Raw genomic sequence first — 27,030 nt, 5'->3', positions numbered from 1 at the left:
TAAAGTGAGACGTAAAACACACACACACACACACACACACACACACACACACACACACACACACACACACACATCATAACATTCGGTTCTCCTTCAGGGCCAGATCGCATATTAAATCAAGCAGTCTATCCAAGCCCACAGATAGCTACTATCATTCGTACGCCCTTCCTACCCTTAAACCACTCTCACCAACACCCACACCCCTCCTCGTTACACAGACACCCACACACCTTATCCGTACACCTCTTACCGCCACAGCCCGGAGCCAATGTCCTCCTCCCCCCTCTCCCCCACATACCCACACATGTATTCCTCAGCCCTCCTTCTGGATCTCCCACCATCACCAACAGCCATCCTATACATAAATCACTCCCAGTCATCCACCAGCACAAACCATTACCTTGAACTTATCTATTACATGCCAACACTTAGCAAAATAATTAAGCACTTTACATCACTCCCACACACAACCCACGCCCCCTCCGTCCACTCACACACACGCACTCAAACCCTATGCCAGCCCCACATTCACCTCTCCCCCACACCCTCACTTGATAACCCACACCTCAGTTCTCCTTCAAGACCTACACCCCATATATTACACCTGGCGCTATTACCCTCACAAAGGACACATTCATCACCACAGTGCTCCAGGCCTACTCCTACACCACATCACTCCCACAGTCACCCACACATCTCATCACTACCACAATAACCGACACACTCACACACCACTATCACAACCGCCCACACGCCATGCCACTACCACAGTCACCCACACAGCACACCACTTTCATAGCCACTCACACACAACATCATTACCACAGTCATCCACACACCACACCACTATCACAGTCACCCACACACCCACACACAACACCACTACCACACTAACCCACACACCTACACACCACTACCACAGCAACCCACATACCCACACACTATTACTACAATAACTCACACTCACGCACCACTGTCACAACCACCCACACATCACATCATCACCACAGTCGCCCACACACCACACCAGTACCACAGTCACCCACACACCCACACACAACACCACTACCACAGAAACCCATACACCCACACATCACTACCCCAATCATCCGCACACCCACACACCACACCACTCCCACAGTCACCCACACAGAACACCACTACTACAGTAACCCATACACCCACACGTCACTACCCCAAGCATCCGCACACCCACATACCACAACACTACCACAGTCATCCACACATATACAAACTGTATACCATATCCTACAACATTCCCTCACATGCCAGAATCTCAAGCAAACGTATCATGCGTTTCATACCTACATCATTTCCACAAATAATTACACACTAACACGCCATAATCCACATCTCAATTCTCCTTCAAGACCGCTGAATATATTGCAGGGGGCGCTATTATCCTCACAAAGGACACATGCATCACCACCAGGCTCTGCGTTTACTCCTACAACACACACATCACTTCTACAATTACCTACCCTCGCCCACATCACACCACGGCCACAGTCACCCCCACACCACTTTCACAGTCAAGTCACCCTCACACTCCCGCACCATTGCCCTCAAGCTTTCCACAAAGGTCAAACTCTCAACAAAACTTATCATGCCTATCACTCTTCCACCACCCCCACAACCACTTACACACCATAAATCACACTTCAAGGAATACGTCAAACTGCAGTACAGTATATTATGCCTGGTGTTGTAACCCTTATAAACGACACAAACATCGCCAGCAAGTTTCGGGTGGTAGTTCTAAAACGTACTCTCACACACTGCTCCCACAAGTATACTCATCCACACCTCACCATTGCCATAGTCACCCATTTACATTCACACCACTCACACAGTCATCCCCACACACCCACACCACTGCCTTTAACGTTCCCTCAGACGCCCACAGAGCACCCACAATCGCCCACACACCATAACCCACCCTTCAGTCCTCCTTCAAGACCTTCGCCAAATATATCACACCTGGCGCTATTACCCTCACAAAGGACACATACATCACCACCAGGCCCCGGGCTTACTTATGGTCGTCACGGGGGCTCATAAAATAATCATCACAGACCCGACATCGCTCACTCTCTGCTCCCTTCGATTTTACGTCTTAGTTTAATGCTCCTTGGTCCGGTGATGTCCTCTTCCCCCTCACCCATGACCCTATATTGCGTATGCGGAAGGGGACGAGTACCACTTTCCCGTTATGTCCTCTTCCTTTTCCTCCCTGCTTATTCCCCTATATTGTGCATGGTGATGGGAATAATTAGCAGTTGTTTTCCTTCGACGCCCTACTTCTTCGTCTCCCATTCCTCTATGTTGCGTATAGTGAACGGGATGACTAGCATTTTCCTTTGATGTCCTCTTTTCCAACTACTTCCATATAGTGAAGGGAACGACTACCATTTCCCATGATGTCCATTTCTTACATCTCCTCTTTTTCTTTTTCCCTACACCCCATATGGTGAAGGGGAAGGCCAATATTTCCCTATAATGTCCAACCCTTCTTCCTTGCTCATTCCCGTGTTGGATATGGTGAAGGGTAGCCTGTCACGAGCATTCCCCTGTTATGTCTTCTTTTTCCTAGTCAGTTCCCTTATATTTCTCACGGGTTAAGGGACGCCTACCATGTTCCTGTGAGTTTATTTTCCTCCTATCCGCCCATTCCTCAATAATGAATATGGTGAATAAGACACGATCTATTCCCTGCCCGTTTCCCCATCCTCCTCTCCTTTTCCCCTACTGCATGTGGTGTATGGTGAAGGGCACGACTTGCATTTCCCTTTAAATTCCTCCACGCCCATTCCTCGATATATACATTTTTTTAATAAGGACAACCATTATTTCCGACTGATGTGTTATTCCCCTTCCTCTACGCCTGTTTCAGTATATTACCTGTGATGAGGAGGGCAGTAATTTCGAGGCATAAATTTGGAAAAAAAAGTGATAAAAAATGATCTTGCACATGGAGAAAAAGACATAAGAAGATTCATCAATTCCTTTCTTTGTTCCCTTAGCAAAAACTGATCATATTCTCGGCAGGGAATTGTCCTTAAGATGGTCATGAATCAACGTACAGGAAGAGAAGTGTCAGAGCAACGTGTCGACGTAAACGTTAGCGATTATATGCAAAATTGGTGTCATTTTCGATACACGCGTACTTAGAAGTATAGGTTCAATTTACTCTAATGGCTGCATCAGTAATTACAAGAAATATGAGGGATAAATGATGAGTGTTGGACAGAGAAAAACTGGAACTGAAAAAGTTCATGGAAATGCTGTAGAAAAATAAAGTACATGTGCTGTAAAAGATGAAACGGAAATAAAGTTATGGAGGCAATAAAGTGTGTGTGTGTGTGTGTGTGTGTGTGTGTGTGTGTGTGTGTGTGTGTGTGTGTGTGTGTGTGTGTGTGTGTGTGTGTGTGACAGGCAGACAAAACTCCCTACCTTGAACCACTCGTAGAATGGCTCTGGAGTGGCTGTGATGGGACACACGAGCCTCACGTTGTCCCCCTCACGCACCACCTTACGCGCCTCCCACGGGCTTGTCACGCGGGGCTCGCCTGTGTGGGGGAGAGAGCACAGCGTTAGCATTGGTGAGGTTAGGCTTGGTTAGGTTAGGTTACGTAGCCGTACAAAGGAAATACGGATAACAGGATAGCCGTCGGTTCACATGGAGACTTAACAAACATAACTAATTATACTTAAGATCTTACTAACTCGTGTAGGAAAATCGCAAACAAGAAAAATCCTCCCCCTTACCCACCACTCCCACCAGCAAAGGGCAGGAGAATGACAAAAAAAGAAGTCAGACAAGTTGAAAAGAACAAGCTTAGAAGTAATTACTGAAAAAAAAAGAAAAAAAAAAAGAAGAGGGAAGACTAAGCAATATGCAATCTCTTATTTACATTTCCAAAAAAAAAAAAAAAAAAAAAGGGGGCACCCAGTATTGCAAAATGTTCATTCGACTCGTCGCTCTTCTCATTTTCGTCTGTATACATGTCAACCTGAAAACAAACAACGTTCACTAAGTTCTGGCGCATATGGAGTTTCACGCCATTTCATTAGTTTATCCTAGTAATCTGGAAGGATTTACAGTTCCCTGTAGAAACTCCTGTACCTAATATTTTTGGGTCGTCTGCATGTTCACTACCTTAGAAACGAGTTCGCTTTCTAGATCACTGGCATAAATACAGAAAAGATGTTCGAGAAACGAACCTTGCGGATCTCCGCATGATATTTCATTCTAGTCATAGGCTTAGCCATTTATCACTCCTCCTTGCTTGCTGTTGGTTAACCAATTACCGATCGACGAATGGAAGCTATTCATGACGCCATGAGGCATTAATTTACCAGTTTTATCTTAAATAGGGAACTCATCTGAAAATCTAAATGGATGAGGTTAGGTTGGGTTACGTTACACTAGACCTTGTCACGTGGGGTCTGTCTGTTCAGAGGAGAAAGGGTAGGGTTAGACTGAGTGCCAGATGACAAAATGTTAAGACTTTATTGAATGACTAGTGGAGTGGGCTTGAGTTACATAGGGAAGAATGGGGAGAAGAGGATAAATGCACAGGAGGGAGGGAGTTTGGTGGTTGTTTTATTTTTCTTTTGGTTTGTAGCGTTTCCAACTGCAGACTCATTTGAACGTGAACTCGGTCGGCTAGAGGCTGAAACTGCTATCCTCCTTCACCACCCTCTTTTCGGGGGATAAGGAGGGTGCTGAAGGACATTTGTATAGGCGGGCTGCGGAGCCGACTGGGTATACGCTGGTGTCATCACGAGAAGGTGTCAGTCTCCAGCACCTTCGTTTGGTGTATAGAAAATGCATACGAAGGGCTTTGCTAAGATGGAAGGTAGTTGGCTAGTAAAAGACGAAGATGTAGAAAGAACTGAAAGGCAATGTGATGATTTATGCAAGTGTAATTCCTTCCACCCCCATAACACTGGCGGCTTAAGGACGTAATTATGTCATGCAGTATACGCGTCGAACAAAACGAATATTTATTACCCAGGGAGGATGAAGAAAGGTGCTGAAAAAAAACGCACGCACACACACACACACACACACACACACACACACACACACACACACACACAAAGAGAGAGAGAGAGAGAGAGAGAGAGAGAGAGAGAGAGGGGGGCTGAGAAGACTGGAGGAAGAGGAGTCCAAGATGAAATGTAAAAAAAATCGAATATCAATAAAAGAAATGTATGAAGGGGAACGGAACTTAAGGCAATGTATCTGAGGAAGAAAGGGGAGGGAGAGGAATGGAGAACGAAGGGGAAGAGAGAAGAAAATGTAGGGAAAAGATACAGAACTAGGTTAGCGATGAGAATGTGTGAAGAGGAGAGGAAAAGAAATGAGTGAGGATCTGTTGGGAGAGGTGAAGAAGCAGAAGAAGAAACTGTAAAAATATTGTCTCTCCCCCGCTCTGTGGAATAGGGAAGAAGAGAGGGAAAAGGAAGAGAATTAGATAAGCAATTCCAGCATCCAAGGGAGGAAGAGAAGGAGGAGGAGAGGAGAGGGGAGATGGAGGAAGAGGATTACTGGTGTGGGACAAATGGAGTTGGTTCTCAGGGCGACTGTTTGTTGGATTACTGGTATTGTTCCCGGGCAGCCTTGCACTTGCGGGCGTGTGAGGTTGAGTGGGGTTGGATCTCTCTCACTCTCTCTCTCTCTCTCTCTCTCTCTCTCTCTCTCACACACACACACACACACACACACACACACACACACACACACACACCAATCCATTCAATTACCTCATCCATTCCACCGACCCGCCCATCCACTCACCCATTACAACTGCCCCTTACACCCACCCTGCCCTGCCCATCCCACCCACCAAATCCCACCCACTCCCACCACCCCGCCTGGCCACTCACCCACATACTCACAAAACTCAATCCTATTATCGGTCCACCAGCAGCATGACTTCCAAGTTTCCTCAGACAGACAGACAGACAGAGAGAGACAAAGGAGAGTAGTACAGATTCATCTAGTTTTCCATTGTCATTGTGCTCTTTATACATATTCCCGTATCATTCAGTCTTTCTTGTTCCTGTTTCACTTGCAACTTTTGTCTTCTTACTCTTATATTATATCAATTTCTCCTCATTTCCATACATTCGTACTAACACAGATGCAATTTTCTTCTTATTGTCGCTGCTCTCGTCTCTCCAACTTTATGCTCCTACACTCATTCTAGGTTTATCCACTGTGTCCTTTTTCCTGTTAATATCTCTCTCTCTCTCTCTCTCTTCCCTAACGTATTCTGTCCCTCCTCATCGCCGGCTACCACAGTAATAAAGTACACAGCGTGAGTATTGCTCCAGTGAATGAGTACATGGAGGGTGTGAGATCAAGGTCCATATTTACGAACTTTCTTGGAATATAGGCTAGTTTTACAATAGACTGCTTGATTATACGTTTGTTTATATACATACAAACAGTTCCTAGACGGTACACAGTCAAACTAGAGTGATGACTGAAGTGAAATAAAAAAATGAAGAGGCATGAAATACTGGAAGATTTCTGGCATTAGTAAACTGCTTGAGAGCCTTGTTTATTCTGCAGATTTTTAAGGAGCTCTGATGAATATGAGCCCACATTCAGCGCTTTTAGGACAAAGGTGGAATTAGAATCATAAGAAACAAGGAAAGTGTTGGGGGTACATACGTGACCTGTTCTCAATGCGATGATGTCTTTTCGTAGTTTATTCTCTGTAACGCCAGTATTTTTTTTTTAATGCTAATTACCCTCTGACAGTGAAGGGGTAAATGAACGCTGCATCTAACCCAACCAGTTCCAGTTGTCTCTTGTACCGTGAATATAAACGTCTGGTGTTCAAATTGTTATGAGTCCATATTATAATTACAAATCATAATAGATAGATAGATAAATACATAGATAGACAGCTCCATGCGAGCCTGGGAAAGGGAAATGATCTTGCAAGTTAACTGAGGAAATGTTGACGAGAGATAGGAAGTAGCGAAGTCAGGGGATGATGTAGGTAGTGTGTCAGTGAGATAACAGGGGAACAAAGCCTAGTGACATACACACATACTCACACACAGGTTTCTGGAACTTTCCAACCACAGTGTAACACACGTGACACGACCCCTGTTTCACCAGAATTTAGGAAAGAGAGCTCAGAAGGAGGCTAGCATTTGAACCGACAGGTAGTGGAGAGAGTGAACAAGAAAGAGGGGCTCAACTAGACTTACTTATTATATTGTCTCTGTAAGACATACCCTGCTCAACTTAGATTTCTCTGAAGATAATAAATTAAGATCCACTCACTGTATTCATCTTTAATTCCTACTACAAGAAATCGAGAGTGACAACTAAACAACAAACCTTCTCTACAAGTAACTACAAAGTCTTTTTTATGACAAAATGAGTAAGCATAATACGATCATGACCTTATTGAAATGGTTAGTGTCAGAGTTTTTTTTTTTTTTATCTACTTGTGAGCTTAGTGACAGCGAAATTATTAAAAACATCAAATAGTATCATATAATCGAACTTCTTTTTTGTTTATACGGATTAAGAAATCACTATTCAAGGTAACTGTGTAGGTAAATTTCCCTTCAATATGATCGTCTTTTTTGCCTAACACTTGTCATATCAGGCGGTGCACTTTAGGTTATGAAAGCCCTCTTAAAATGAAGGGGTTAGTTTTGGTTATATGTAATCCATCCAGTTGCTAGCACCAAGAAGTAAATAAATAAATAAGTTAATAAAAGGGAAGGCATCTTGTAATAATTTTAATCCTTTCAGTCCGAGGAAGCAATTTATGTTTTACTCTTGTTATTTCCTGATGACTTTTTCCTTCTTAAGAAAGATTTTTCGAGCTTAAGGATTTTCATTTAGCCATCATTAACCTCTTTAGTACTGGAGGTCTTTCTTAAGTGATATATAATCCTCTGGAGGTAAAATAAAATAATATATACGTCACTGGACAGAACACAAAGTAATTTCCTGCTAAGAAGATGAGATGCTTGTACAGACAGAGGAAAAATATGTCATCTTCCATGAAGAGAAAAAATACCAATGGATTTTTTCCGTGTCAAATGAGCAGAGCACTTTTCTCTTTAATTCTACACCACTGCGCTACTTTTCCTAGACATTTTTTTTTTTCTACATTAGAGAACACTTTCCCGGCCTCCTTCCCTCCTTTCCCTCATCTCCTACCTCTCCTTTCCTCCGGTTTCTCCCTCCTCCCCCTTCCTTCTCCTCCTGCCTTTGTTCCTTCTCGTCCTCTTTCTCTCTCCTCCAATCTTGCCTTTCTACCCTCTCTTCGTCTCCTACCTTCCCTCCTCACTCCTCTCTTACCTCGGTATCCTCCCTTTCTACCTCCCCCTTCCCCTCCTTCCTTCCCCCTCCCCTCCTACCTCCCTCCTCTTCCTTCCTACGCCTCTCCCCTCCCCTTTCCTGCCTCCTTCCCCTCCCACTTTTCCTCTTTTTTTTTTTTTCCATCTTCCTCTCTCCTCTCCCTTCATCCTCCTGCCTACCCAACTCCTTCCTTTGCGTACTATATTTCTTTACTTCCCCCTCTGGTGTTAGAAAGGGAGGCCTTCACGTGATAGCAACGATATGACAAAGCGGTGGAGCTGCCATGGTATACAAGCATCCATCAATTCCCTCCCTATCCCTTAAAAGGAAGATGGTGGACTGCAGAAGAAGCGCGACTTTAGCCTGCAGTCTACCGGGTTCACGTTCAGATGAGCCTGGGGTTGCAACTACAAGTACTGCTGCCTTCTCATTTGCTGGGTTCTCTCCCCTTCCCACCTCCATCATTCCCCTTTCCCGCCCCTCCCCTTCTGCCTGTTCAGTCACTCTCACCTTCCAACTTTCCCCTTTCTCCAGCTTTTACTCCCCCCTCCCTAACCTCTCCATCTCCCCCCTATCTGTTCCCTGCTCCTTCATCTCTCCCCACTCCCCACCTCCCCATCTCAACTCCCCATTTCCACAACAATGGCCCGCCGCGGACGAGCACAAGAGCTACACTTTCCTCTCCCGTTCACCCTGTTTACCCTCGAGTCCTCCCCATTACCCGAGACAAATTGGTGCCGCGCTAAAATACCTGCATAATGACCCCACCACATAAATTTCGCCACCAGTACAAAGAGTCTGGAGTGAGTGAGTGCTGGTGAGGATATGTATGGATGGTGGAGAGAGTATACGCGTACTGTATGTGGGTGGGGGTGTTCCTATGGCGAGGCTCGTGATAGACTGAATGTGAGGGAATGTACGCGGTGCTGGTGGTGGTGACTGTGTGTGTGTGTGTGTGTGTGTGTGTGTGTTAGACAATGACTTGTGCACGTTCATGAATGCTTGTCCTAGTGGGATCGTATGCTTTGTCTCATATATGTGTTTCCTCCTGTATACATTTACACATTCCTGTAATTCCAAGGGTATTCATACAACGACTTAAACACCTCACTCCTATAGCTTATTTTGTTTCATATTCCTGCTACCTTCTGGCAATTTCATTTAGTTTAGCAGAGACTTTTCTTACTGGATGGTTTTGATATAGTCCTCAGTAACCTCTTCACTATTGGAGGGAGTCTCTTAAGAAGAATAAAATCGCTTGTAGACGCCAAGAATAAAAGGAAGAATGCGTCATCGAAGTAGCAGTAGTTATTGTAGCCTTAGGTTCATCTGAAATGCGAACTCAATAGACTATAGGCATAAAATGCCTTTCTGTAGTCCACCATCCTTTTTTCAGGGGATAGGGAAGCAGCTGAGGGACGTTTGTATAGCCTGGCAGTGGAGTGGCCTAGTTATATCGGTGCTGAGGGACGTTTGTATAGCCTGACAGTGGAGTGGCCTAGTTATATCGGTGCTGAGGGACGTTTGTATAGCCTGACAGTGGAGTGGCCTAGTTATATCGGTGCTGAGGGACGTTTGTACAGCCTGACAGTGGAGTGGCCTAGTTATATCGGTGCTGAGGGACGTTTGTATAGCCTGGCAGTGGAGTGGCCTGACAGTGGACGTTTGTACAGCCTGACAGTGGAGTAGTTATATCGGTGCTGAGGGACGTTTGTACAGCCTGTGGATATCGGTGCTGAGGGACGTTTGTACAGCCTGACAGTGGAGTGGCCTAGTTATATCGGTGCTGAGGGACGTTTGTACAGCCTGACAGTGGAGTGGCCTAGTTATATCGGTGCTGAGGGACGTTTGTACAGCCTGACAGTGGAGTGGCCTAGTTATATCGGTGCTGAGGGACGTTTGTATAGCCTGACAGTGGAGTGGCCTAGTTATATCGGTGCTGAGGGACGTTTGTACAGCCTGACAGTGGAGTGGCCTTGTTATATCGGTGCTGAGGGACGTTTGTACAGCCTTGCAGTGGAGTGGCCTAGTTATATCGGTGCTGAGGGACGTTTGTATAGCCTGACAGTGGAGTGGCCTAGTTATATCGGTGCTGAGGGACGTTTGTACAGCCTGGCAGTGGAGTGGGCTAGTTATATCGGTGCTGAGGGACGTTTGTATAGCCTGGCAGGAGTCGCCTGGTTATATCGATGCTGAGGGACGTTTGTACAGCCTTGCAGTGGAGTCGCCTAGTTATATCGGTGCTGAGGGACGTTTGTATAGCCTGGCAGTGGAGTCGCCTAGTTATATCGGTGCTGAGGGACGTTTGTACAGCCTGGCAGTGGAGTCGCCTAGTTATATCGGTACCACCACGTGAAGGCATCCCTCTTCGCCACCAAGTCATGGGAGTGACGGGGATAAATGAACACAAAAATCCACCTGTTTATACCAGCAGCCATTACTTTATGAGCATTTCCGCATACACTGATATACTTTCTTCCAAGGCATCGCATTTATGACCAGCAGTGGATTCCTGTTATCAAGGTATTATATGCAAAATGCTTAAATGAACACAAGACACAATCTGCAGTATGTGTACCGGCTGTAATTACTTTTAGTGCATTTACGTATACGTGGATATATATTTTTCCGGAGGCCATCACATTTATTACCAGCAGTAGATTTATATGTTTGTGTGTGTGCATTATAGTATTGTTCCCACCCCAGCCCTACTCCCGAACCACCTGGGCCGGTATTTATAAACTTTTCTAAGCCGAAGTTGTGCATAAGATTGCCTGTTTATTGTTTTATATTCACTCATACTATTCTTTGCTTAGGGTGTTCATAATATTGCTAGTTCATGTAAGTGGAAAGAATGGAGAGACTAGCTACGTGAGTCCATGTGAATGAGGTGAAGGGGGAACGGAGAGGGGGAGATCGAGGATGAGATGGACGGATTGAGTGGAAAGGAATATGAGAGAGAGGGTTGTATGTTCCATAGCAGGCAGCCAGATGGCAGATGACAGGCTGACATGGAGGCGACTCGTTTGTGACCACCCCTTACAAGTTTAAGGCGTTTGACGGTAGAGAGATAATGTTTCAGTGGTCACTCAAATTCGCTCATACTCTCTTGAACCTAAGGTACATAGACTATTGTTTTCCTGTACTTTTATCATGTCTCTTACAGCTACTAATTCCTGCACAATCAGTTTAGCTTGAATAATATTGTGACAGAGTACGAGAAACAAAGGGATAATGGTCAATTGTTACGGAGGCCTGTTAATCGTAAAAGCTGGCTGGGATGCTATATAAATGCGACCCACCTAGGCTGTCCATGCGCCGATAACTCGTGGTCCGGACGTGAAAATATTACAGAGGAGAACAAACTGCGCTGCGATAAATCCTCCACGGGCGCAGTTTCGATTACACGGAATTATGTAGTTAGTCTGCTTAGTTGTCGCGTATGTGTCTTTATCCATCTTGGTTGTGAAGTGTGTGTGTGTGTGTGTGTGTGTGTGTGTGTGTGTGTGTGTGTGTGTGCGCTCCGTCCATCTGTCTGTCTTTTCCTTTGTCAGTCTATCTTTATTTATTTTGCTATGAACAGGTATCTTTATATCTTTATTTATCTGGCTGTTTCCTATATCTCATCCTTCTGTATTTACCTTCTACTGTAATGTTTCTATCAGTCTGAGTATATATTCTTTAAAATATTCATATGCCCCTCCGTCTGCACTGTACTCTATCTCAAGTCATTTGCCGTTATCTTGCATCTGCTTCATTATCTGCCCATTTACCTGTGTTATATATCCGTTTGTCTGCCATCCGCTTATTTCAATCAGTCCACCAATCTGTCCATTCAACTTCCGCCTCTCTATTGCGAGGCACTTACTTCTAGTGTTTAATTTGGGTGACAACAACGAAATCGTCTCCTATGCTCCTCCGACGCCTTCAGTTTAATGTAGCAATGTTTCATTATATTCCTACTGTATTTTTCAAACTAGCAGGGTTAGGTTAAAATTTTCTAACCCCCTTCATTATATGTGTTCTCTCCCGGCCAGAATACAATAGAATGGAGATAACGTGAATGGAAAAAAGTTATGTCATTGGACTGTAGGGGATATCCACACTCATCTCCCCTCCTTTCCACCACTCCATACCACTCTCCTTCATGTGCTCTTACATAACATCCCTTTCTATCAACACTCATCTCCATTCTTTCCCGCAGCTCCAAACCAACTACACACATACATTTTCACTTTAAATATACCTCCATCACCAGTCATCTCCACTCCCTTCCTGGCCACTCCAAGCCGCCCTCCCTCATGCACTCTCTCCATGCCCCTGTTTCAACACTCATAACCCTTTCCTTCCTATAAGAGTTTTGTGAGTTAGGCCTAGTGTAAAAACAGGGAAAAAGCTACAGAAAGAATTAAAAAGGGAGAGAGAGAGAGAGAGAGAGAGAGAGAGAGAGCAGAGTTCGTGGTGGTGGTGGTGGTGGTGGTGTCTGGGAGGGGTGGAGTGCCTCTGATAGATTGCAATTGCGCTTCTTTGCATGAATATCACCATGATTTCTTAACCTCTGTCTCTGTCTCTGTCTCTGTCTCTCTCTCTCTCTCTCTCTCTCTCTCTCTGTCTGTCTGTCTGTCTGTCTGTCTGTCTCTCTCTCTCTCTCTCTCTCTCTCTCTCTCTCTCAACAAATTATACATCGCGTGAGCCATTTTAAACATGCGGTAAAACAAATCGCCCTTAGTCGTACAGTTACGCTCACAAATTCCTTTAAAACGTCCAGAAATTGTATCATAACCTACACTCTTCTTACTCTAACCTGGCTCAGAATCTCTGTCCCTTTGCAGCTTGCCTCACGTAGCTCAGGGCAGAGTAAGATGGTTCCGTAGCTCCACCTCCTTTCCGCAGCACTTACTCGTGACTAGCGCTATACCCTAGTCTTACTCCATTGTAACAGCTCAGCATTCAGGATGGACAGATGGCAGTTTTAGAATTTTAGGCCAAATTAGAGTAAAAAGAGTATGGCTAGTTCATGTTCAGCTATCCAGTAATGCTTTTCCTCATCTTCCCCAGAGCGTCATTTTAAGTTCATTCTTGATGTGTTCAGACGATTTTGTACAGGTTCGGAGAGACTGAGCAGAAGGGGTTAGCTATGGCATACATGATCCTTCCTAAGTAAAATATAATCGTCTGCTGATAGGAAGAGTACAGCATGAAACAAGAGGACTGAAAAGAGCACATACCGTCGCCAAGAAAACACCATCCTCCTTTTTCTTCTTTTTCATGGCCTTGACCTTGACCTCTGACTTTTACTGACCTAGATTTAAACACACGTTCCTATGATGGCATTTAATTATTATCCCATATTTAGGGTCAGCTCCGGCCAATATATATATATATTTTTTTGATGTTGGTAAAAGAGAGAGAGAGAGAGAGAGAGAGAGAGACAGACAGACAGACAGACAGACAGACAGAACAGAAATACCAAGCCCAAAGCATAAAATTGGCGGAGGTAGGTAATTACGTCATCACCTGAAGAAGTCAAGCAGGCTGGAAGAGTTGTCATCACGCTTCATCTGTTCAAGGCCCCAGATGTAAGAAAGAATTACCGAATGAAACCGTACATTCCTCCTGAATCTGAGTTTGATTTTCGGGCCGGTCAGACTCTTGTACAATATTAGTTTTCGTCTTGTCGCTGCTCAAGATGCATTTCTGATGGGGACGTGGATGTAAACTCCTTTGTTGCTTGTACGTATCCTAGGGGAAATTAAAAAAAAAAATGGTTTTCTGCCTCAATATGTTTAGTGCCGTCGATACACATTACTCCTGTTAGTCATCTTTCCCAATCTTCCTTGTGCATGTAAGGTTAAGCTATATATACTCTGCGCCGCTGGTACAGACCGTGACATAAGTTCGCCTAATAATTCACCTCCTCTACTTTTCCCTTACCTCTGCTACCAAACAAACATTTTAAGGCTGAGACACACTAGATTTGTTCCTCTGACCATAGATGATTCTCTCTGTGATGTGTCGGGGAAGTAGGTGACGGACATGCCCTAAGTGTGAAACAGACGTAGTGGAATACTTGGCAAACTTTTATCTCTACCTGAACATCTGGAGGCCTTGTTGTGGTCGAGATGAGAGTTTTTTGTGGTGTGTAGGTGTCTCTGAGTGGATTTTCGTCCAGTGATGATACTTTCTAACACTTCTTCCTCAGCAGTTTATTTTATTAACAAACCTTACTACCCTTGTGTATGATTTGACATTTTGCTGCCAGTATACATTCCATAAGTGCCATACAAGAAGTTGTTAATGTGATACAGGAGGAAATTTACTACTAAGAAAAAGGTGGTTTATAAAGCCTCTTGACCGATGGGAGTACAGCCCTTAGTTTCGTGATCTTGTCAGCCTGGGAGGGTTTGCAACATATTTCCCGCACTATACTAATTTTATTTTAACTTGGCCCAAAACTCTCATCTCTCCATCTTGAATGCTGAGTTGTAACAACAGACTAACACTGATATTCGATGCCTGTCACGAAGATGTGCTATGTAAAGAATGTGAAGTCGCCGTATTGTCTTTTTTCTGCCAATGATCTACGAGTACGTGAAGTAAACAGCAAAAGGAAGAAATTTTGGACCAAGAAAGTGAAAACGGTAGAGTATATTTTTTCAAATGGCACATCGGTAGTCTCTTTTTTGTATTTCAAGTAATCGGCGTACATATGTTAAAAAAAAAAAAAAAAAAAAGACAAATAGCGCACAAGAGGATATTAATACTCAGCCTCCTATGACTCACTCAGCTAAATAAATCATCTGGTTTTGGCTGCAACAAAATTCTAGCGTTGTCCCGACCATGAGAGAGTTGATGGTACCAGTATTAACTTCCAGATTCCTAGGGTTTACTCTCAGCAACAAACTCCTTTGTTATTAGCTGGCACAGAATAACAGTTGTCCAGACAATTAGAGAGGTGTTACTGATGTGGCTCCAGGCTCATCTGAAATGTGAAATTGGAGGACCACATGATTAAGCTGCCCTTCTGCAGTCCATCCTTCTCCTTTCAAGGGATAGAGAAGCAGTTGAGGGACATTTGTATAACCAGGGAGTGGGGCCACCTGGTTATATCGGTGCCCCCCATGAAGGCGTCCCTTATCAGCACCACGGGAGGGTTAAGGTGCAATATATAAAACCAGTCACCAAGGAACAGAAGCTACAAAACCATCTTGAGTGTCTTAAAGGTGTAATATATAAAAGATATCGCCATGGATGAGGTATTACAGAGCCCTTAAAGCCAAGGCGAATATAGTCTTTGTGGCAGTGTTTATGGTTTAGGTGGTGGTTTTATGCAGTTGGTAATGACTACGCAGATTGTTGTTGTGAATGTGTGTGTGGCGTGTTGTTAAAGTCACTCTGTTGGGTTTATGACCTTTAATTAGTGCACAACCGTTCGTAGGAATGCAGGTTCTAATTTTAACTGGTGGTCTTTTCTACTGAACATTGTTGTTCACACACATTTTGTTTAAAGATGATAAAAACTGGGTTACCAGTCCTAGTTTCAGATAAGCATGGCAAAATATAGTCGATGTTCACCAGATAATCGCCGATTATCACCAGCCATCAGACGAGATAACGACATCGAAGCTAAAATTGTGTGTACAAAGCACTGCAGAGCGACCTTCACCTGGCCATTGAAGTTTAGAAGTAGCATTTTAGGGTGAATTGTGGAGATAATCCCATCAATGGCTGATGTACACGGATGGATTTTATTCCGGTTCACAGCACAAGATTTTACTCATGAGGGAAGCCTTTCTTGATCGAAGGGTTGGTTATTCTCATTCTGCGTGTGGCATACCTCGAAATATTACATTAGGCTACGTTGTACTTTTTTTTGGTCTGTGGAATCCTTCCCGTGTAAAGAACTGACAGACTGGCCAAATCTTAACCCATTAGCTCCAAGGGTTCCTGTGTGTGGGACTGTGCTGGAAGGGTACTAAGCGTACTGCCCTCCGCCTATAGGCTCATAGTCGCGAAACTCACACGTCCCTACCCCTGGGTTCCCTTTTTGATTAACTTTTGAAAACGCACAGTTCCGTCCTATGCTGTGGACACTGGGCGCAAATAGGTTAAGGACTACTAGCCCTTCTATTATATGTTCATATGAAAAAAAAAAAAAAAAAAAATCGCTTGACATTACACACAGAAAGTGTTAATGAGAATTTCACGGCCACTGAAGAATCAATACAGGTGAGGTATTAGGAGCTGATAATGAATCTGTACGTAGTGGCTCTATACATCCTGGGTGGAGCGGTTGCGGCGTCCACACAGGAACCAAGTTTCTTATTTCCCTGCACCTCGCCATAGGATAATGAGGCGCTGTCTACAACAGGTTGGCGCCGGATCCCAACACGATGTAGTTACCGTACCTGAAGAATGACCCCAAAGCAGTTGCTTACTTGTGGTCGACTGGTTTGATCGGCCAGATAAATCTGGGTTAAGCAAATACAGCATCAACATGTAGGCTTCACTGCTATTGCATCAACATTTTAAAAGATTATTTGTGGTTTATCCGAGAGACGAAGATCATAATGATTAAACAATTATTAGACACAGCCTGATTAGCTACATCTGAAATAAATCTGCTATCTGTCTTAAGAAAAGGTCCTCGAGATTCCTTTGGGCAGATAGGATCTGCAACAGCCCACTCAAAGTAAAAACTGTTCTCCTTTCCTGAATCTTGGCTTGATGTCTGGGTATGGCATACATAGACGTAACATTTGTTTAATTTGTAGCATATTTTCATATCATTTGGATTTTTTCCCACTATATAAAAGCAGGTCAGCATTACCTCTGTTCCTTTTCCTTTTTGTAATATGTATGTATTATCTTACAACTAATCCATTTTCAGTTAAATAATGGGGAGTTTTAGCTTCAAAACAAGGCAAGGGACTATTAGCCTAATTGCCGCTAGTATTTCCCAAGAGCAGCGCTCTCAGTCTTGGCGACAGGCAAGAAGGACGCGCAGATCGTTTGCATAATCTTGAGAGGCCAGAGGAGATTAAAAGCACGCTTTCAGGAAAATCCTGGCAGTTAAGACACAAATTATCTCAATGATTCTCGTCTTGCGTGGTGTGGCCAAATCGACCCACATATATATTGTGGTCGGGTTAGATTACCAGTGTAGCAAAACTGATTCTCTTCTTACGAGCTGATACAACTCTGGGGAGTTGCCATCCTCAGCTCCTGCAGTAAAGATCCGTAATCATACAGAGAACGATGTCTTAGTAAGTACTATTCCTTGAACCTTATACCTTTTAGACCTTTTCAGAGAGGTTTTTGGCCAATCGTGTCTGGTGCCATTTCGTTATTATACACCCTGTGTTTACAGAAACACTTCAAAGTAGTGTATCTTTCACAACTTTGAAAGTAATGCATGACGAACTTCGTTTTTATCGAAGGTGAATCGATATAATTAAAAATTTCAGTACCGCCAATGTAATTTCATGACATCTTCCTCAAGTCATCGTTCACGATCCATATATTCACATCATCACTAATTTCATACCATCAGTAATGAAACTAGAAAAATTACGGTTCCCAGAAATAGAAGGAATCGTGCTCAGACAACTTTCTTAGTAAGACATTTACCTCTCAATCTCTGGGATGATCTAAGAAGGCTACTGAAAGTAAGTGCACACCACAGCGTTTACGATAACTGTATCCACGTAGTCCTCAACGAGTACAAAGTACATTACTATTTAACAACCTTTGCTGGATGAAGGATGCACGGAGATGCATATAACCAGGGCTGCACCCGTTATAACCAAGCAGTGGAAGGAATAGCTCTGTCCTACAAGCAATATGAAGAGATATTTTATGCAGATTGGCCCGTGAGGTGGACCAAGAATTTTTAAGTCTTGAATGACGAGTGAAAGAATGGGTGAATTATTTTTATTGATATCTGTTGATAGTTCCTTTATATTTTGTACTTTCTTTTCCTGTCTCTGGATCTCTCCCACCCCATGCAGGTGGGAACGATGAAAATGCTGCTGCTGCTAAAGGTGATGACGATGATGATAATGAAGTGACGATTATGATGGTTATGGTGACGGTGATGACGAACAGCCTATCAGAAGAGGAGTGAGACTAAACACAGGGGAGAAAACGTATAGAATTGTTGACATGGTTGCAGTGACGCCGCTCAAAGTGTAGTTAGCCTGTACTGTATATTGTGATGGTGTGCTGGGCCGGACGCCTACACTGAGGGAGGTCTCACTAGCGGCCCTCACATTCCCCACATTGTTGCCGCAGACCCCGTGCATACTTTGACGGGCGTCTTGGGAGAAGCTGGCAAGATTGGCACGAAGGGGAAGGGCGTAGAGAGAAGAGGGGAGATGTATACGAGGAGAGGGATAGGGTAGAAGATACAGAGAGGGAAGTAGACAAGGGAGGGGAAATTCAGACTAGGGTAAAGAAGATAAGAGAAGAAAATAGGAAAGGGATGATGAAGGGGAGTAGGACGAAAAAACACGAAAGGGAGGAAAATTTTAGAAAATGGAAGAAAGGAAGGGAAAGAAGAAAGGAGGGAAACAAAACGAAGATGAGAGGATGGAAGTAGAGTCAAAGGAGAAAGAAGGGAAAAAAAGGAAAGCCAGAATAAGTAAAATAGGTGAAAGGAAGAAAGATAACTTTAATATGGAAGGAAAAACCAAAAGAATGGATTAGATGATGAAAATGAAGAGAGAAAGAGATAAGAGAAAAAATGCAAATAAGGAGAGAGAGAGAGAGAGAGAGAGAGAGAGAGAGAGAGCATGCCAAGAACACCCAAACACCAGAGATAATTAACAAAGAATCCAAGAAAAGAATCAACAAAACTAGTGCCAGACAGAGCGAGACACGGAAAAGATTAAATGAAGAAAGAGAGAGAGAGAGAGTCCTCTGACGGGACTTAGTAAGAGATGGAGTATCGCTTCCTTTTTTGCGTTTTACTTGGTTTGTTTACTATTGTTGTTGATGATTTGATTTTTTCCTGCAGTTACCCCTTTATACTCTCTCTCTCTCTCTCTCTCTCTCTCTCTCTCTCTCTCTCTCTTTTTCTCAGATGAATGAATAAAATGAGCGAGAAAAAGAAGGAACAGGAGGGGGAGGGAAGGACGAGAGGTAGCAAAGGAGGGGGAGAGGGAGAGAGGAAGGAAGGATGGGGGGAGGAAAGGAGGGAGGGAGGGGGACTCACACACACACACACACACACACACACACACACACAGAAAGACAGACAGACAAACATACAGAGGGGGGGGGCTTCTCAGACGAGGTCCTCAAGTCACAAGAACAATTTTTTTTTTTTTTGCGGCTTCGTTCATTCTGTTGTTGACGTGTTTCTCTCTCTCTCTCTCTCTCTCTCTCTCTCTCTCTCTCTCTCTCTCTCTCTCTCGTGGCGTATACTTTCCTGCCCCACGGCGTATCTGATGCTAGAGCTGTACGTATCCGGCCGACTCCGTGCGTAGGGAATAATATATGATGTGTGTGTGTGTGTGTGTGTGTGTGTGTGTGTGTGTGTGTAGTCCAGATGTGTTCGTTCATGTTTCTTTTTTTTCTCTCTCTCTTTTTCCGGGGATGTGGGATGGATCTGTTTTCTCCATGCAATTTTTTTCCGGTCTTTCTTGGCCATGTTCCTGACTTTTTTCTTTGTGTACGGGTCCCTCCTCTCTCTCTCTCTCTATCTATCTACCTATCTATCTATCTATCTATCTCTCATATTCACGAGAATCCTTATCTTTTACATTTTTCTTTCAATTCAATCGCCCACCATCGTATTATCTAATCCGGTTGCTTATTATTCCCTCCAATTTCCTCACATTCTTTCTCCTTTACCCTCCCTTATCCGTATTCTTCCCCTCTTCTCTTTCCTTCTTCCTCCTGATTTGTTTCTCTTCCTATTGATTTTTCTCCTTTCCTCCCTATGTCTTTCTCAGTCTTTACATTTCTTATCCCATTTCACTCTTCAATCTTGTCACATAATTCTCTTCCATCCTCATGCATCCATTCCTCTTCCTCACTAGCACTCTCTCCATGCTCTCTTCCCCTTTAATGTGTTCTCTTCCTTCTCCTCTTCGTCCCTTATTTTATTTATTTTTCAGTTATTACAGCCACATGTTTCATTCCCTCCCTTCTCCTCTCCGTCTGCCTCTTCTCCCCAGTCGCTCTCTTCATGTCCTCTTCCTGCTTTGTTCTCTCATTTTTAGAGTTCTTTCTCATTTTATTACCCTCTCGAAAATACTTAACTCTTCTTTTCTTCTCCCTTTTCTGTTATTTTTCTCAATCGCTTCTCTTCACCTGCTCACAAGACATAATTGTCAGCAATCAAAGAAGAAATCAAAATAGCTTGACATGACTAATAATACTTTCCAGATAAATGATATTATGAAGGATGAAATAAGCTCTCAGAATTTTTCATTAGCACTCTAACATTATTATATAAAAAGCAAATCAGAACACCACTTATCGATTGCTGACACTTATCGTTATTAACATGATCCTCAGCACCGAAAAGGGACGTTGTCTTGTTTCAGGTTATATAAAGTAATGCATCCATATTACACATCACACTACTTATACTGGTAAATAAAAAATAGTAAAATAATCCATGTCTGTTCGCTAATATCATTCATTTTCTTATCCTCCACGTTTTCATCCCACTTTCCCCACAACATTTTCCACCTAATGTGCTTGTCTTCCTCTTTATCCAGTCACTCAGTTCTCATTTTTCTCACCATACCTTCTTCTCATCCACTCTTCCGCATGTCCCCTGCCCCCAAACAGGCCTCTTTTTTCTTTTTTTCTTTATCCAGTCACTGACTTCATTATTTCTCCTATCTCCTACATTGTTCCCCTTCATTTGCCGTGTTCTATACCTCTTAATCTGCCTCTCTATCCCTCCCCTCCCCCTCTACCTCCTGTGTTCCTCATCTCTACGGACAATAGGTAATTTGGTGCCTCCTTCCTTCTTCCCATCTTCACCCCTCCCCAATCACAGCCCTCCCCTCTATTGCTAAATTAATCCCCTCTTATCGCCCCGCCTTCCGCCCCCTTATCTTCCCTCTTCAATTCCTTCCTGCTTGATGAAGAGAGGAGCAGGGGAGGAGAAGAATGGAGGAGAGGGACACGCGGAGAGTGTGGGAATACATAGAAAGAAGACAGGATGAAAGGAGAATGGAGATGGAGGAGAGAGATGGAGAGAGAGGGGAAGATGATTAACTCTCTCAAGCTACAATGGCTCGCCTTTGACTGAATAAGATTGTCAGGCGTTAGCTGGAATAAAATACCAGAGTTGTCCCGACCATGAGAGAGGTAGTGGGGACAGTATTTACACTCAGCCTTCTGTGATCCACTCTAGGTTGAATGAAATAGTCTGGCGTTAGTTGGAATAGAATACCAGAGTTATCCCGTCCATGAAAGAACTTATAATGCCAAAATTAACAACTCTCAAGCTTTGATGTTTGCTCTCAAAAATAAAAAAATAAAAATAAATACATACATACATAAATAAAAATAAAAATAAGCTTTGTGCTAGCTGGAGGGAAGTAGAGTTGTCCCGAGCATCAGAGGGTTAGCGGTACCATCATCTATTCCCCGATGACTGACTCTTGGTTGAATTTCGTCGTTTTGGAATATTAGAGTTGTCCCGAACATGAGAGGGTTAAGCTAAAGCAGACTGGGATAGGAGTTGAAGACGAAAACTAGAATGAATGGAAGGAGAAAGAGTACGAGACGAAAAATGATGTGAAGTTGAAGATCTGGCGACTGAGGGAAGATGCTGAAAAGGGAGATAAAGAAGCAAGAAGATGTGGAATGAAAATCAGGTCATCATCATCATCATCATCATCATCATCATCATCATCAATATCGTAGTCACCATCACCATCATCACCACATACCTAAGAGTTAAGCATCGTCGTCATCATCATCATCATCATCATCATCATCATCATCATCATCATCATCATCATCATCATCTCTCTCTCTCTCTCTCATCCAATGAAAGTATAGAAAACGAAAGAGGAGAGAAACAGAAGCGAATGAGAAAGAGAAAAGGGGGAGAAGACGAGTAAGATGAGAAGTGACGCAATAAAGAAGGGAATTGCGAAGCGGAAGGAGACAAGAGTGAGGGAATGAATGAAATATAGAGGAGGGAGAGGAGACTGGAAGACGAGAGAGAGAGAGAGAGAGAGAGTGAGAGAGAGAGAGAGAGAAGAGGAAGTAGAGTAGTAAGCCTAAGTGAGGGATTATAGTCTCACCCAAGGCCTGTCTCACCCCAAACCTGCCTCTCTTTTAGGCCTGCCATAAGTACGACCTGCCTCAACCCAGCTCTGCATCACGTTAACCTGCCTAAACCCAGCCTGCCTTACTTCTGCCCAGCCTCACTCCTGTCCTGCCTCACCCTTACCTACCCAACCCCAAACCTGTCTCACCCCTAACCTGCCTTACCCATTACCTGCATCACCCTAAGATGAACTCATCCTAGATTCTACTAAGCCCTCCCTGTCTCACTCTTAACCTGCCGCGCCCCAGGCTATATCTGCCTCACCCTTAACCTGCCTTACTCAAGATTATATCCTACCTGCCACCCCCTCATCCTCCCTCACCCTAGACCAGTGCTGCCTCACCCCGGACCTTCCTTATTCTGAACCCCTCTCACCCTAGACCAATGTTGCCTCACCCCTGACCTTCCTTATTCTGAACCCACCTCAGTCCAGACCAAACCTGCCTCACCTAGAATCTAAATGACTCCAAGCCTGCCTCACTTCTGCCCTCCCTTTATCCCTACCTTGCTTCACCCCTACCCTACCTAGTCCCTAACGTGCTTCATCCCTACGTTACCTCACCCCTAACCTGCCTCACCTCTGCCTTGCCTCACCCCTACCCTGCCTCACCCTGCCTGCCTCCCTATAAACGGTGGCTGAGTGTAAAATTAGATTGTGGGGGACGAGTGTGTTGTTTGGTTACACAAGGGAGGGTATCACGGCTCTCTCTCACACATCCTCTCTCACTTTCTTACTTTTTCATTCTATTGAATTGTGTTCCTTGGCTAAACGAGGGGTAAACCATTTGTTCTCACATCCTCTCTCACTTTTTTGCTTCACTCTCTCTCTCTCTCTCTCTTTGTCTTTCCGGTTATACTGTTTGGTTACACGTGGGGTATCACAACTCACACACATCTCTTACTTTCTTACTTTCTCACTCTTCCTTCATATTGTGTTCCTTGGTTACACAGGAGTTCTCTCTCTCTCTCTCTCTCTCTCTCTCTCTCTCTCTCTCTCTCGACGTGTGCTGTGTTTTGTTTGGAAACACGTGGAGTATCACGACCCTTTCACACATCCTCTCTCACTTTCGTATTTTTTCGCTTTCAAATTATTTTCTTTCGTTATTATCATCATAGTTTTTTCCTTTACTGAATATAGCTTTTTCGATATTTGTTTTCTAATATCCTTTACTTTAACTTTATTTGTCCACCCCTTCTTCAATACTTCTTCCTCTGCTCACTTCGTCAGTATCTAAATTACAGTAATCTTTCTCTCTGCCTCGTTGTTCATTAACAACCATTTTTGTTCCTGCCTCTCTTATTTAAACTTTCTTTGTCTCCTTACTTTCCTACCTCTTGCTTGATTACTCTCTCTCTCTCTCTCTCTCTCTCTCTCTCTCTCTCATTTGTGTCATCGGATAGTCTGTTTTTACAACAACATCCCTCCACCTTACTTTTCTTATTTTTCTTTCTCCCCCTTCTCATTTTCTCTAATCCATCTTTAATTATTTCTCTTCTTCATGTTTGCATTTTGCCGGCAAGTAATCCATTCATTTTTCCTTCATCTCCCTCCTCACTATCATATTCCCCCTTCTCAATGGATTTACACTTTTGTATTTTCTTTTTTTTTTCTCTCTGTTTCGCTTTTCTTTCATTCTCTCTTTCTCTGTTTCGCGTTTCTTTCATTCTCTCTTTCTCTCTCTTTCTCTTCCTTCTACATCTTTTCTTCGGTCGGTTTGTCTCTTCTGTTATCATTTTCTCTTTCTTTTCTTTTTCTTTATTTTTGTTATTGCCTTCTATAGTACTGTTTTTTACTCCAAATCCCTTTCTCCTTAATCTGCATCTCTTACCTCATCTACCATTTACATATTTAGTCCTTACACTTCTCTCCTTTTTCCTCTTTCTTCACTCTACTCCTCCGTCTTCTTTCTGTCTTCCTTCTTCTTTCCCTGCACCTTTTCCAACACTCCATTTTCCACTCGTCTTCCTCCTCATCATATTATCATCACTATCATCATCATATTCATTATCATCATCTTTATTTTTAGAAGCTTCCTCTTCCCTCTCCTCATCGTTTTCTCCTCCTCCTCCACTTCCTCCAGGTCATCATTATCGTTATTATCATCAATATCATCCTCATCATTACCATCCTCCTCTTAACTTTCCTTCTTCTCCTCCTCCTCCTCCTCCTCCTCGTCTTCCCCCTGCTGCGGCTCCTCCTTCTGCTCCTCCTGCTCCTCCTCTCCCCTCACCTCATAAAGACTTAATTCTATCATCGGGGATCAAGCGAAGTTTTTAGTGGAGGGAGGAAGTGAACGGGGTGAGAGAGAGAGAGAGAGAGAGAGAGAGAGAGAGAGAGAGAGAGAGAGAGATGGGGGTAATATGAAGTAGCAACGCGAGCTTAGAGATAATAAAAAGAGAGAAAAGAGCAGAAAAGAGATCTGAGAAGAAGATGAGAGAAAGAAGCGAATAGGTAGATACATATATGGCAAAGCATAAAGGTAGATAAATATCCCAGCTAATGTCAGACGATTTTATTCAGCTGAGATTAGTTTTATGAGCCTGAGAGTGATAATCCTGTCACCATTAACACTCCCACGGTCGCCTTTTCTCTAGTATTCATTTCTGACATATAGACCATTGTTTTGAGCTGAGTGTGTATGAGGACCCTGAGAGTGCTAGAAACCTTCACTCATGGAGATTCTTTTTTCTTTTTCTATGTGCATACTCGTAGTAGATGAAAAATGTATTAAGGTATTTTAGGGCATGGCTGAAGAGAAGGGTTTATTAATAAATATTCTACATCCAATACCTAGGAAAGTAAACACACACACACACACACACACACACACACACACACACACACACACACACACACACACACACACATGCTCAAAGAAAAATAAGTTCTATACTGTAACAAATATATAGACAGTATCTATATCTATATCTATATATATATATCTAGATAGATAGACAGATAGATAGATGGATGGATGGATGGATAGATAGACAGACAGATAGACAGATCGAGATAGATTGGTATACAGATATAGATAGATATATAAATACACAGATAGATAGATAGATAGATAGACAGATAGATAGAAAGATAGATAGATAGATATACTGTAGACAGATAGACAGATACAGATAGATCGATAGATAGGTAGACAGACAGATATTCGTAAAAAGGAAAAATACCAATACCACAGAATAAAAGAAGGAATAGTCACTTTACGCTCTCTCTCTCTCTCTCTGTTCCTTTCCTTTAGGTGGATTACTGAGGCAGCGTTTTTATAGCCTCGTGGATATCCCCCCCGGATGCTGCATGGCCTCACCTGATTGGCTGATAATTGAGCCACCCACGTCCAATCAGCGGATGCCTTGTGAACAGCTCGGCGGGAGAGGAAGGGGGGTTAAGGAGAGAGGGAGGCACGGTTGAGGAGTAGTAGGGAGGGAGGGAAAGGGGGCCGAGAAGGAGGAGGAAGGGAGACGAACAGAGGAGAGGGTTGGGGGGTGATAAGGTGGGTTTGATAAAGAACTCGGAAGTGAGGAGGAGATTGAAGAGAGAGGTAGGGTGCTTAGCAGGAGGAGGGAAGGAGGGAGAGAGATTGAGAAGGATGAAAGAGGGAAAAGGATAAGGAGGGGTAAGAAGAGAGGGAGGGAGAAAAGAAGGGAGAGGAGGAGAAATGATGTTGGAAATGACGATGAGGACGGTGGGGAGGGAGGGTATTTCCTTAAGAAGATGCAGAACATTTGGGGAAAAGAAAAGTCATAGTAAGGCAGGGTGGAAGACGCCATGAGGCGCTCAGCAGCCATGCTTATTCCCGAAACGGCTTTGAGCCTGTGAAGGGTTTTGACCTATTTTCCTGGGATACAAGGTCTCTGCATCATCCGAGTTACCAGTTACCTTCTCTATTTATTAACCTAGAGTCTTAGATACTAATTTTATGGACATACCAACAACGGGTGAACACCTGAGTCGATTGACACCAGCTATAGGGAACAAGGATTCAAACCCTGACGCTACTGGGGTCAGCAGCAGCTTGGCCAGCCGTGCTAACCAGTGACAGAAAACAGGGAAAGAAAAAAACTGAGGAAGAGAAGGAAGGGTGTTGGACAAGAGAGGCAAACTGAAGAAGAGAAGGAAAGGCTGAAGAGAAGAGGGCTTTAAAAAAGAAGAGGATGAGCAAGAAGAATAGACAGACGAGGAGGGGGGGGGCAACTGAGGAAGAGGAAGAGGGAATTGAGGGGAAATTATTTTTATTACCTATTCTTTAGCCAATTACCAATCAGTGACTACCTTACGAGTGTGTTTTCGACAGAGGAGAGAGAGAGAGAGAGAGAGAGAGAGAGAGTAAATATTTACGCAATT

General features: G+C 43.6%; 1 protein-coding gene across 1 annotated transcript in view; it reads right to left on the bottom strand.

Moving 5' to 3' along the window:
• Positions 1 to 27,030, bottom strand: part of LOC145392850 (fibroblast growth factor receptor-like 1) — a 210,090-nt gene that overhangs the window by 139,286 nt on the left and 43,774 nt on the right. Inside the window, exon 2 of the mRNA XM_080267136.1 lies at positions 3,475 to 3,590. Within this exon, the coding sequence (XP_080123262.1) occupies positions 3,475 to 3,590 (116 nt within the window). The remainder of the gene's footprint in view (positions 1 to 3,474; positions 3,591 to 27,030) is intronic.

Source organism: Coenobita brevimanus, chromosome 23, assembly GCF_032717465.1.
Source record: "Coenobita brevimanus isolate Jiangsu-jjx chromosome 23, ASM3271746v2, whole genome shotgun sequence".
NCBI lineage: Eukaryota > Metazoa > Arthropoda > Malacostraca > Decapoda > Coenobitidae > Coenobita > Coenobita brevimanus.
This window is presented reverse-complemented; position numbering and strand designations above follow the sequence as displayed.